The sequence below is a fragment of the Ovis aries genome, chromosome 15 (assembly GCF_016772045.2).
Source record: "Ovis aries strain OAR_USU_Benz2616 breed Rambouillet chromosome 15, ARS-UI_Ramb_v3.0, whole genome shotgun sequence".
NCBI lineage: Eukaryota > Metazoa > Chordata > Mammalia > Artiodactyla > Bovidae > Ovis > Ovis aries.
The window spans coordinates 13,428,810-13,442,209 of NC_056068.1; the positions used below are offsets into that span (position 1 = coordinate 13,428,810).

The 13,400-nt window shown below is 38.8% G+C and overlaps 1 protein-coding gene across 1 annotated transcript; it reads left to right on the forward strand.

The window, feature by feature from the left end:
* The first annotated feature begins 6,957 nt into the window (after positions 1–6,957).
* On the forward strand, positions 6,958–11,459 carry LOC101122624 (intraflagellar transport protein 22 homolog). Its single transcript, XM_060399684.1, has one exon. The coding sequence runs from the start codon at positions 7,198–7,200 to the stop codon at positions 7,522–7,524; it is 327 nt and encodes a 108-aa protein (XP_060255667.1). The 5' UTR covers positions 6,958–7,197; the 3' UTR covers positions 7,525–11,459.
* The last annotated feature ends 1,941 nt before the right edge of the window (positions 11,460–13,400 follow it).

Sequence of the window (13,400 nt, forward strand, 5' to 3'; positions counted from 1 at the left end):
TTTCTACATATAATCCATATATATATATTTAAACATTTTTAAAGCCTCTGCAAAACTCGAAGGAAAAAGCTATATTAAAATATAATAACATCACAGTTTTTAAATGTAAAGAAATTCTAATGTCTGCATTGAGAATTTTAATCAGAATCCAGGCTTTTCAAAATTCAAAACATTTCAACTTTAAAATGTTGATTTGCATAAAAGAGCTAAAACAATGTATATATACTAAAAAATATTATTTAATATACCCCCAAAATCCTATCCTTTCATATTTAATACAAAATATAGTTATAATAATACTAATATAAATAAAGCCTATATGTTCCCTCATACCTATTGTTTAAAGGTAGCAACAAAAACAAAAGTATTCAACTGTGACTTAGCGCTTCAGGGAGAAGCGCTGTTGCCAAGAGACCAAAACTTCAGAGGCAGAATCTGGATTCTGGAATCGTGACTCAATAAGATTTCCGGCACTTGATGGATATTGAAGGAATTTAATTGCAAGGGAAAACACAAACTTGACCAAGAAGGTCCTGTGATGGCTCAACTCCTAAAACAATTCCCAGTCTTATAAACTTGCCAGGAAAGTATTCAGCTAAAGCAGTAAAGCCCTAATGAAATTAGGCAGACTATTGTCTGCACCTGACCAAATTTCACCTAAGCAATAAAAAGGTATTTTGGGGCCACTTCAGCTAAAAAGTCCAGAAGTTATACTGCCCTGAGACACAGCTCGATGAAGTGCACAAATACTGTGTCCCTCAAACTCTCCTCATAGAGCAGGCATGAGCATCCCCAGCATCCCAAGACTGGCAAAGCACCAGTCTGACAGCTCCTATTGTATGAGAACATCTGCAAATCCCCTGAAGAGGTTCTGAGAAGGAGTCTTGACAGCCCTGGTTTGGGGGCATATGCCCATCTCTGTAGCTGGGAGAAGAAAGGAATAGGGGTATGGTAGGCTAAGATTGTTACCAAACCAAACTTGGGGACACTCTCCCATACACAATAAAGTCAATCTACTGATCCCAGGTTGTGGTGAAGCAAACTACAGCCTTTATTGCAGGCACCAAGCAACGTAGACACGTGGCAAATATTCAAAAGACCCTTAACTCCTTGATGGATTTCCATTTCTCCTTAAATGTTTTTAAAGGCAAGCTGACAGAGAGAGTTGCAGGGTGCATGATCAGTTTGTGCACAATTCTCTGATTGGTTGAGGGTGAGGTAACAGGCTGCTTTCACAGGGGTTAACATCATCAATCCTCAGACTCTAGCCAGTCTAGGGTTTACATGCTCACGGTCATCATGAAGTTAGCTGCTTCCATCTGGTGGACGTTTTAGTATCTGCAGAACAATTCAGGGATGTGCATCAAACACTGTTATCTATGTCCTTCACTGAGGAATTAAAGATTCTGTGACTGCCATGTGGCTGATTTACTGTTTAAATGGTTACTGGGTCTCCTGGCCCAACTGCTGTTTTCTTTGTTATTACATGCTCGCATTCTTTCAATTGCTCATTCTTGAGCCAGCCTTTTGTGACTCAGGGGAGGCCTGGGAGACTAAAACTTTCTACAAACAAGAGGCAGGTAGAGGACATGGAGGTGGGGGATGTCTGTCCCAGAAAACCCCATAGAGCCCTGCTTGGTTACAAGGTGTGCAGTTATAATCAAAATACATTCATTTCCTTTAGAGAGTTCAGGTTCTGTGATCAGAAGAGGACTGTATGCCAGAAGATACAATATAAAAGACCCGATGGAGTCTTTATACTTCAGAAGGGGAATATTCATCTATACTAGACTCAAGGATAGTCATTGATGATGGTGGACAAGGGAGATACTCCTGGCAAGGAGAACCTGTAAAAAAAATTAGTCTGTCACCTGCAGGAAATCAGTCTGCTAGCAGAGCAGGGAGATCCTTTAGATATCTATCTAGCAAATGTCATACATATAACAGTACAGCAACTTCACTGCATTCATTTCCTTCTATGAAATAGGAATTTTTATTATAACTAAAGGGGGGTGAGGACAAATTCTAGTGTCATGTGTAAAAATATAATGAGCTGGATTTACTGGGAAAATATAGATATCAAGAATTCAGAGGCATAGAGTCTGCTTTCTCTCATCATCACAAACAGGAATCTGAAAACATAAGCACATCATACTCCTTGACACCACAAGGTCCTTGTCTGCAGGAGAGGGATTGCTACTGAGTCCAAATTCATTCTGGTCAATGCACAATCAGGAGATGAGGTGTTAGGGCAAGGAATAACAACTTTATTCAGAAAGCCAGGAGTCTGAGAAGATAGTGGACTAATGTCCTAGAGAATTATCTTATCAAAGTAGAATTCAGACTTCTTTTATACTTAAAAGAGGAGGGGTGTGTTTGGCTGTGTACACTTCTTGGGCCAGAATCCTTTGTTCCTGAAGCTGTCCATGTAGGTCATGTCACAGTGTTCCTGTAAACTTCGATCAAGACAAATGTTATTCTCTATTCTGCATTTTTTAATTTCTATTTGAAAGGAGAAATGTTATAACCTTAAAGATCAGAGGCTTGAAATGGGCTACCCTGTATATCTTAGGCTACAGGCAACATTCTTAAAGCAAAAGCAATAGAATACAAAGGTTAAAGTAAAAGAAATAGCTGTAATATGGAGTCAGACTTATTCTTTCCTATTGCAGGGTTCTGACTCTTGACTCTCTTAAAATGCAATCATGACAAACTTGGGATAAGCGTTATAAATTGAAAGGAGTTAGGCACCAACGAGTCTGAGTAGAAATGCCAGTGCAGTTGGGAATTGTCTAAGAATGCCAGCTGCTATCACTTTATTACTTGTAAGTAGTAGCTGCTGTGACTGCTGGAAAAAGCCCTCTATTACTGTGGGTCCAGACACAGCCACTCCTTCTAGAAGAGGAGTGAGCCTCTTTACCTAAGCTGCTGGACAACTTCCCATTTCTCTTCCAATATATATTAAGTTTGTCATTTAGCCACAACTGCAGGGTCAAGAAGAGCCCATTCAAACTTGACGTGGTGTAATAAACATTACCCAAAGATGCTGGACTTGGAACAGAATAGAGAAATTGATTGGGTCATCTCCTTTTAGAGAGGGTTTAGGTGTGGGATTTTACTATTGTTTTTGGTCTTAAATGTGGGAAAATTTATAATGTGATTTGAAATGTTTCTAGAACTGGGAAAGTGGAATGAAGTCTTGCTATAGGAGTCAGTACCTATAGTTTGCTAGGCAGCCCAGACATGGCAAGGTGTAAACAATGTCAGCTATTGTTTTTGGCTAACCCGTGGGGTCCCAGTGGGTTTTTCCTCATCCTTCTTCACCTGGCAAGAGGCCCAAGGAAGCCTACCTATTCATTTCCCTCCTTTCTGTAGATACATTGATTGAGTTATTTAGAAGCTGATGTGTAGCCTAAACAGCCCCAGGAAAAATCATTCCCTGGAATCAAATGTAAAGTGCACCTTGCTACATCCATCCCTACTCAGAAATTTATAGTGACTTCCCATTATAATTAAAGTCATATCCCTTACCATGGCCTATGAGAACTTCATGATCTAACTTCTATTCTCTTATCAATTTCCTCATCAACTTCCTCATCACTTGCCATCCTATGATCTTGCCAACACATTTCAGCCATAGGAGGTATCTCTTAGTTCCTACAACATGTCAAGTTCCTTCCCATCTCAAGTTTGTTTTCTTTGCCTCACATTCCCTTAGATTCTTCTTGTGTTGATTCTTATAATTTTAAACTTACAGAAAAGTTACAAGAATAGAAAAATGAATACTTGTATACTAATTGTCCAGATTCCTCAATTGCCCCATTGCTTTTTTATTCCTCCTATACATATTTTTGTACATTCCTGGCATTTATTTGAACCATAAGAGCTTAAGTTGGAGACATTATGCCCCCTACTCCTAAATATTTTATGTGCCTTTACCAAGAATAAGGACATTCTCTTTCAGAACTAGAATGTAATTAACAAAAATCAAGAAACTTAACAGGAATACAAAGCTATTATCTGATCCACTTTGAGTGTTAAAATTTCATCAGTTGTCCCAGTGATAGCCTGTATCGCAATTTTTGCTTTTCAGTCCACTATCTCATAAAAATGCTTCATTGTCACATCTCTTTACTATCTTTTTATCTGGAAATGTTCTCAGGCTTTATCTTTCTTACTCATTCATACGTTATACATATGGGAAATATCTTTTATACCTATCAAATATAGGCATAAATGTTTCTAACATCATGTGACTTCAGACTCCTTGAACTTAAATATTTTCATCTAAAGACTGTTCTTCATAGGAATTGTTATATAAGTGTTTATCAAGTCCAAGCTTGTACACCTCACTGTATGACACTCCGACAGGTCAAGAATTGAGTTGTTGGGATGGGATACAGCAACTCTATTTGGAAAACCAGCAGACCAAGAATACGGTGCAATATGATGCCCTAAAGAACCATTTTTCCCAGGCTTTGGATGCTAGGTTCTTTCAAAGAACAAAGACCGGGAACTGAGGAGGTAAAGTGAAGAAAGAAATAGGTTGTTGTACAAGTTTCTTGATTCCAGCCAGACTTCTGAAGGGATGTGTTAATGTCTTATTTCCTGCAGCCATTCACAGGTGCACCTAGTCAGGATGGTTCCTGTGAGCTAAACAAAGGTATCTTAGCTTAACATGAGGCATGGGAGGCAGGGTTCCCAGCCATGCACCATTATGTACACCTTATATAGACAACATCTCTTTATAGTGATTAACTTGTAGTAAAAGCAGTTAGAATACAAAAGTTAAAGAAACAGATCCAATATAGAGTCAGATTTGTTCCTCTCTATTTCATAGCCTGTAATGCTGAGAAACACTGGGCTGGAAGAAGCACAACCTGGAATCAAGATTGCTGGGAGAAATATCAATAACCTCAGATATGCAGATGACACCACCCTTATGGCAGAAAGGGAAGAGGAACTAAAAAGCCTCTTGAAGAGAGTGAAAAGTTGGCTTAAAGCTCAACATTCAGAAAATGAAGATCATGGCATCTGGTCCCATCACTTCATGGGAAATAGATGGGAAACAGTGGAAACAGTGTCAGACTTTATTTTGGGGGGCTCCAAAATCATTGCAGATGGTGACTGCAGCCATGAAATTAAAAGAGGCTTACTCCTTGGAAGAAAACTTATGACCAACCTAGATAGCATATTGAAAAGCAGAGACATTACTTTGCCAACAAAAGTCCGTCTAGTCAAGGCTATGGTTTTCCAGTGGTCATATACGAATGTCAGAGCTGGACTGTGAAGAAAGCTGAGCACCAAAGAATTGATGCTTTTGAACTGTGGTGTTGGAGAAGACTCTTGGACTGCAAGGAGATCAAATTAGTCAATCCTGGAGGAAATCAATCCTGAATATTCATTGGAAGGACTGACGCTAAAGCTGAAACTCCAGTAATTTGACCACCTCAAAGTTGAGTCATTGTAAGAGTTGACTCATTGGAAAAGACTCTGTAGGGAACAAGGTATAAAGAAGGTTGAGAAGTGCTTGCAAACGAGACTCTCAACCAGGGCTGAACATTCTTGCAAACGAGATGTTCAGCTAAGAATCCTGTTTGTTCCCATGGGAAAAGAACATTGCTTGCACACAAGGATGTTTCTCTGATCCCTCAAAAGGAACAGACCTTGGGACAAAACGGATTCTAAGTTGATAAGGAAGTTCCCCAAAACAAAGTCTTAGCTGCAGTAAATAAGCCAAGGTAAAGGTTATCTCGCCCTGTGCCTGCGCACTGTATAGTCTCTGAATCATAGTGCTTGGCAGCTTGCCCTGTAGGTTGTTGTGCAAGGGATATAAAATAAAGCAGCTGTAAGAAGCAAGTGTTAAAAATATAAAGATTTAAACCACTCTGCAGTGTTGGTGTTTCATTCCGTCGCCAGCAAGACTCTGATGCTGGGAGAGATTGGGGGTGGGAGAAAAAGGGGATGATGGAGGATGAGATGGCTGGATGGCATCACCGACTCAATGGACGTGGGTTTGAGTGAACTCTGGGAGATGGTGATGGACAGGGAGGCCTGGCGAGCTGCGATTCATGGGGTCGCAAAGAGTCGAACATGACTGAGCGACTGAACTGAACTGAGTGCTAAGATCATAATAGCCCTTACTTGCATAGTAGCAAGATTTCAGGTTCCTTCTCCTTGAAATACCCTATACTAGGAAGCACAGTATTTGCAGATTCCTGTGAATGCCTGACTTTTGCTCTTGCGTAACTCTATACTGCAATTACCCTTCTAATTGGCCTCCCTGGACTCAAGACTCTGCTGCCAGCAATTAGGTAACAACCAAATCATCTCTGAGTTGCTGCTGAAACTATACTCCATACAATTAACAAGAGCTAGTAAGCAACAGCAGAGGAGGCAATGGCACCCCACTCCAGTACTCTTGCCTAGAAAATCCCATGGACGGAGGAGCCTGGTAGGCTGCAGTCCATGGGGTCGCTGAGATTTGGACACAACTCAGTGACTTCACTTTCACTTTTCACTTTCATGCATTGGAGAAGGAAATGGCAACCCACTCCAGTGTTCTTGCCTGGAGAATCCCAGGGACGGGGGAGCCTGGTGGGCTGCCATCTATGGGGTCACACAGAGTCGGACATGACTGAAGCGACTTAGCAGCAGCAGCAGCAGTAAGCAACAGACATTCTTGAACTTGTCTTACAGGTCAGCAGACAAGGGAACAGCTTGTTAAAACCCCCTTGCTTGTAAATTGCCTTCCCAGTTTCACTCAGACCAGTTCTTTTACAGGAACTTGGAGTCAGCTTCTGCCCAGTGTGGGGGCTTCCCTGATGGCTCGGACAGTAAAGAATCAGTGAAGGCACGTTGCAAATTAAATTTTTCATTTACACAAGAATTATCTCTCCAAAAAAAAAAAAAAGAGAGAGACTATGACGCGGGCTTGAGCGGTGCCTGAGTGGTCCCCGGACAGAGATGATGAAGGCCAAGATCCTCTTTGTGGGGCCCTGCGAGAGTGGAAAAACCGTTTTGGCCAACTTTATGACATAATCTTCTGACATCACTGAATACAACCCAACCCAAGGAGTGAGGATACTGGAATTTGAGAACCCACATGTTACCAGCAACAACAAAGGCACGGGGTGTGAATTTGAGCTCTGGGATTGTGGCGATGATCCAAAGTTCGAGTCTTGCTGACCAGCCCTGATGAAGGACTCTCACGGAGTGGTGATCTTCTTCAACGCCGACATCCCAAGTCACCTGAAGAAAATTGAGACATGGTATTCCTACTTCTTCCAGCAGGAGTTCTTACAGAATACTCAGTGTCTGTTAATTGCACACCACAAAACAGGCTCCAGAAGTGACAAAGAAAACCCAGCTTTGGCACCACCCTTGAACAAGCGGAAGCTGGTGCACTCGAATCTCGAGGATGACCCGGAAGAGATCAGGATGGAATTCATAAAGTATTTAAGAAGCATAATCAACTCAGTGTCCGAGAGCAGAGACCGGGAAGAGATATCCATTATTACCTGACCAGCCTTCATCTGGAAGCTTCCACATCCCAAAAGAAGTTAATGTCAGTGCAGAGCCTGAAGTCCATTCACCAAAGAATGTTCTCATCGCCCTTTGGCTGTAGAAGGCATTTTCCTTGTTTGCCTCAAAGACCAGTCAGCCAGGGAGTTGACTCCATACCATCTGTTCTCCATCCTTAGATCAGCTGAGGAAATCCTATTGTTCAATTCTGATTCCTTTGCCCCAGATCTCTCCAAAGAGCTGAAAAACTGAGGTGGTTTTTTGTTTTTTTGTTTGTGTTTTTTTTTTTTTTTTTTTGCCTCCTTCCATATGTCATGTCATTAAAGTTGTGGAATTGTACCTGTCATAAAAAAAAAAAAATACCAAGAGTTCTTCCTGCAATATAAAGACAATGTTTCACAAGCTGGAATCAAGATTGCTGGGAGAAATATCAATAACCTCAGATACACAAATGACACCACCCATATGGCAGAAAGTGAAGAAGAACTAAAGAGCCTCTTGATGAAAGTGAAAGAGGAGAGTGAAAAAGCTAATTTAAAGCTCACAGTCAGAAAACTAAGATCATGGCATCTGGTCCCATCACTTCACAGCAAATAGATGGAGAAACAGTGGAAACAGTGGCTGACTTTATTTGGCTCCAAAATCACTGCAGATGGTGATGCAGCCATGAAATTAAAAGACACTTACTCCTTGGAAGGAAAGTTATGACCAACCTAGACGGCATATTAAAAAGCAGACACATTACTTTGCCAATAAAGGTCCATCTCGTCAAGGTTATGGTTTTTCCAGTAGTCATGTATGGATGTGAGAGTTGGACTATAAAGAAAGCTGAGCACCGAAGAATTGATGCTTTTGAACTGTGGTGTTGAAGAAGACTCTTGAGAGTCCCTTGGACTGCAAGGAGATCCAACCAGTCCATCCTAAAGATCAGTCTTAAATACTCATTGGAAGGACTGATGTTGAAGCTGAAACTCCAATACTTTGGCCACCTGATACAAAGAGCTGACTCATTTGCAAAGACCCTGATGCTGGGAAAGATTGAGGGCAGGAGGAGAAGGGGATGACAGAGGATGAGATGGTTAGATGGCATCACCGACTCAATGGAGATGAGTTTGAGTCAATTCTGGGAGCTGGTGATGGACAGGGAGGCCTGGTGTGCTGTGGTCCATGGGGTCACAAAGAGTCAGACACCACTGAGCAACTGAACTGAACTGAACTGAAGTAATTTAATCATTTGAACAGTTTATTTTGCCATTTTTTCAAGCATTTCTATTTTCTAATCACATTCTATTATATTTTTACACACACAAGGTGGCTTTTCCAGAAGAAAGAACATTCTGCCATAAACATAAATCCAAACCAGAGCCTCTTGCAAGAGGTAAATAGTCTGCAACTCTGACATGACAGCTCTTTAAAAGCTACAAAAGCGATACAGTGTGGTAAAGCAAAATAAAGTAAAAATTAAAATTAAAAAAATAAATAAAAGCTACTGTTATTCTGTCCAATGTTTTAAAGATTGTAGAACAAACTCCACCTATGCTGAAGCTCAGGCCATGATGTGTTCTTCCCAGAGCAGTGTCTGCAAACAGAAAGCTTTTCCCAAGTACCAAGCCTAGGGCAAAGTTTCAACTCTGAGATGATGAGAGAAATTGACTTCTGCTTACCTAACTTCAACTTGCTCCAGAAACAAATGACTTTTCTCTCAGTAACTGCCAAGTCTTTCTGTCAAGCAGTTTCAGTCTTCTTTTGGATTTGACTCAGAAATGCTATTATAGATATATCAGGTTTATTAACCCTGAATCATTCTTTATACAATTTGATGTTTCTTACAAAAGAACTTGTTAAAAATAATTGCAATAATTTTAATTATTATTAAAAAATAATAATTTTTTATTGCAAAATTAATAACTGTGCATTGCAAAAACTTTTGGAAAATGCATCTATGCAAAGGGAAAAGGCATTATCATTAAGGTCATCACCTAAATTTTACTACAGACATCTTATTGTAAACTTCCCCTCTACTGTTTTACGTAATATATGCATTTTAAATACAGAAGTGGAAACAAGAATTACAAAGTTTTGTGACTCATTTCTTATGATAAAATTAGGTTTTCCATGCCAATGAACAGTCTTCTATAAGATCACTTGTTTTTATCGTATATCAAAATTAATTTACATAACCACTCCCAGATTGTTAAGCAGGTCATTCTTTATTTTCTCTTTTTATGAACAATATCTTTGTAATAAAACCTTAGTCCATATCCATAGTTCTTTCCTTGGGATGAATTCCTGAAGGCAGAATTAGTGGATTGAAAGTTGTGCAAATCTCTAATTTAAGAAAACGACCATTGCTAAAATGCTTTCAAGAAAATTTCATCCAATTTACCCTCATTTGCAGTGGCAATCCACTCCAGTACCATTGCCTGGAAAATCCCATGGACAGAGGAGCCTGGTATGCTACAGTCTATGGGGTCGCAAAGAATCGGACACGACTGAGTGACTTCACTTCACTTCAACATCTTTGGCAATAAATGACCCTAATTAATTTCTAATCTTTTATAATTTGATACTTAAAAATATGGACTCTCACTTTCTTACATCATTTTACATATTTTCATATAATGTTCTGGCTACTTGCAAAGTTGAACTTTTTTTTATGTAAGCCAATAGTTTAACTTATGAATTGCCTGATGACATCTTTCTTATAGATTTGTAAGCTCTCCTTTATATGGAAGACATTACAAATAAGTTGGCTTCTCTAAATGTTTCAATTTTTTACCGCTCATTTCTTTTTCCACAAAGTTCACAGCTATTTAACATGTATTTATTCAGTCAATATTAATAATTATATAAGAAAATCAACCAAACTTGGCTTATTGTCTTCAATTTTTGAGGTCCCACTTAAGAAAAGTCTGTTTCTCTCCACACCCTTGCCAGCACTTATTGTTTGTGGATTATTTTATGATCACCATTCTGACTGGTGTCATTATAGTTTTGATTTGCATTTCTCCAATAATTAGTGATGATGAACACATCTTTTCATGTGCCTCTTGGCCATAAGTATGTATTCTTTGGAGAAATTTCTATTTAGGTCTTCTGCCCATTTTTTTTACAAGTTTGCTTGTTTTCATGATATTAAGCCCCATGAGCTGTTTGTAAATTTTGGAGACTAAACCGTTAACAGTCACATCATTGGGAAGTATTTTCTCCCATTCTGAGGGTTGTTTTTTTCATTTTGTTTATGGTTTCTTTTGTTATGCAAAAGGCTTTGAATCTAATTAATTCCTATTTGTTTTTGGTTTTTATTTCTGTTACTCTGGGAGACAAATCAAAATGATACAGGATGCTTGGGGCTGGTGCACTGGGATGACCCAGAGGGATGGTACAGGGAGGGAGGAGGGAGGGAGGTTCAGGATGGGGAACACGTGTATACCTGTGGCGGATTCATGTTGATGTATGGTAAAACCAATACAATATTGTAAAGTAATTAACCTCCAATTAAAATAAATAAATTTATATTTTTTTAAAAAAAGAGCCAACTCAAAATTATACTGCTGAGATTCATGTCGAAGAGTGTTCTGCCTAGGTTTTCCTCTAAGAGTTTTACATGTCTGGTCTCATATTTAGGTCTTTAATCCACTGTTTTTGTGTATGGTGTTAATGTTCTAATTTCATTTTTTTGCATATCTGCCTAGTTTTCTCAGCACCATTTTTTGAAAAGATGATCTTCCCTCCATTATATACTCTTGCCACCTTTGTTGTAGATTAATTGACCATAGGTGTGTGGCTTTATTTCTGGGCTTTCTATTCTGTTCCATTGATATATATATTTCTATTTTTGTGCCAGGATCACAGTGTTTTGACGACAACAGCTTTGTAGTGTAGTTTAAAGTCAGAAAGTCTGATTCCTCCAGCTCCATTTATTTTCCCCCTCAAGATTGCTTTGGCTATTCAGGATCTTTTGTGTCACCATAAATTTTTAAGATTTTTTTGTTCTAGTTCTCTGAAAAATGCCATTGGTAATTTGATAGGGATTGCACTGAATCTATAGATTGCCTTGAGTAGTATAGTCATTTTGGCAATAGCAATTCTTCTAATCCTAGAACATGGTATATTTTTCCTTCTCTTTGTGTCATCTTTGATTTCTTTCATAAGTATTTTACAGTTTTTGGAGTACAGGGCTTTTGTTTCCTTAGATAGGCTGATTTCTATGTATTTTATTGCTTTTGATATGATGGTAAAGGGATTGTTTCTTGAATTTCTCTTTCTGATCTTTCATTGTTAGTGTATAGAAATGCAACAGATTTCTGTGTATTAATTTTGTAACCTGCAATTTTACCGAAGTCATTGATGAGCTGTAGTAGTTTTCTGGTAGCATCTTTAGGATTTTCTATGTATAGTATCATTTACAAACAGTGACAGTTTTACTTCTTTTCCAATTTGGATTCATTTATTTTTCTTCTCTGACTGCTATAGCTAAGACTTCAAAAACTATGTTGAATAAAAGTGGTGAGAGTAGACATCTTTGTTTGTTCCAGATCTTAGAGGAAATGGTTTCAGCTTTTCACCATTGAGTATGATGTTAGCTATAGGTTTATAGTATATGGCATTTATTATGTTGAGATATGTTCCTTATATGCCCACTTTCTGGAGAATTTTTACCATAAATTGGAAATGAATTTTGTCAAAAGTTTTTCTGCATCTATTGAGATGATTATATGGTATTTATTCTTCAGTTTGTTGATGTGATGTATCACACTGATTGATTTGCAGATATTGAAAAATCCTTGCATCCTTGGGACAAATCCCACTTGATCATGGTGCATGATCCTTTTAATGTACTGTTGGATTTGGATTGCTAGTATTTTGTTGAAGATTTTTGTGTCTATGTTCATCCGTGATCTTAGCCTCTAATTTGGATTTGGTATCAGGGTGATGGTGGCCTGATACAATGAAATTTGGAAGTTTTCCTTCCTCTGAAGTCTTCAGAAGGATAGATGTTATTTCTTCTCTAAATGTTTGATAGAATTTACCTATGAAACCATCTGGTCTTGGACTTTTGTTTGTTGGCAGTTTTTTAACCAAGTTTTGATTTCAGTACTTGTGATTGGTCTGTTCATATTTCTATTTCTTCCTGGTTCAGTCTTGGGAGATTTTACCTTTATAAGAATTTGTCCATTTCTTCCAGGTTGTCCATTTTATTGGCATATGGTTGCTTGTAGTAATCTCTTACGATCCTTTGTATTTCTGTGGTGTAGTTGCAACTTCCCCTTTTTCAGCTCTAATTTTATTGAGTCCTCTTCTTTCTTTTCTTGATGAGTCTGGCAAAAGACTTACTAATTCAGTTTATCTTCTCAAAGAAACAGCTTTTAGTTTCATTTTTCTTTGCTATTGTTTTCTTTGTCTCTATTTCATTTACTTCTGCTCTGATCTTAATGATTTTTTTTTTTTCTTCTACTAGCTTTAGGTTTTGTTTGTTCTTCTTTCTCTAGTTGCTTTATGGGGAAAGTTCAGTACAGTTCAGTTCAGTTGCTCAGTCACGTCTGACTCTTTGCGACCCCATGGACTCCAGCATGCCAGATTACCTGTCCATCCCTGGAGCTTACTCAGACTCCTATCCATCGAGTCGATATTGCCATCCAACCATCTCATCCTCTGTTGTCCCCTTCTCCTCTCACCTTCAATCTTTCCAGCATCAGGGTCTTTTCCAATGAGTCAGTTCTTCACATCAAGTGGCCAACATATTGGAGATTCAGTTTCAGCATCAGTCCTTCCAATGAATATTCAGCACTAATTTACTTTAGGATGAACTGATTGGATCTTGCAGCCCAAGGGACTCTCAAGAGTCTTCTCCAACACCACAGTTCAAAAGCTAA

Bases quoted from the DNA above. Each gene is read 5' to 3' on its own strand.
- LOC101122624 (XM_060399684.1), top strand. From the start codon at position 7,198: ATGAAGGACTCTCACGGAGTGGTGATCTTCTTCAACGCCGACATCCCA.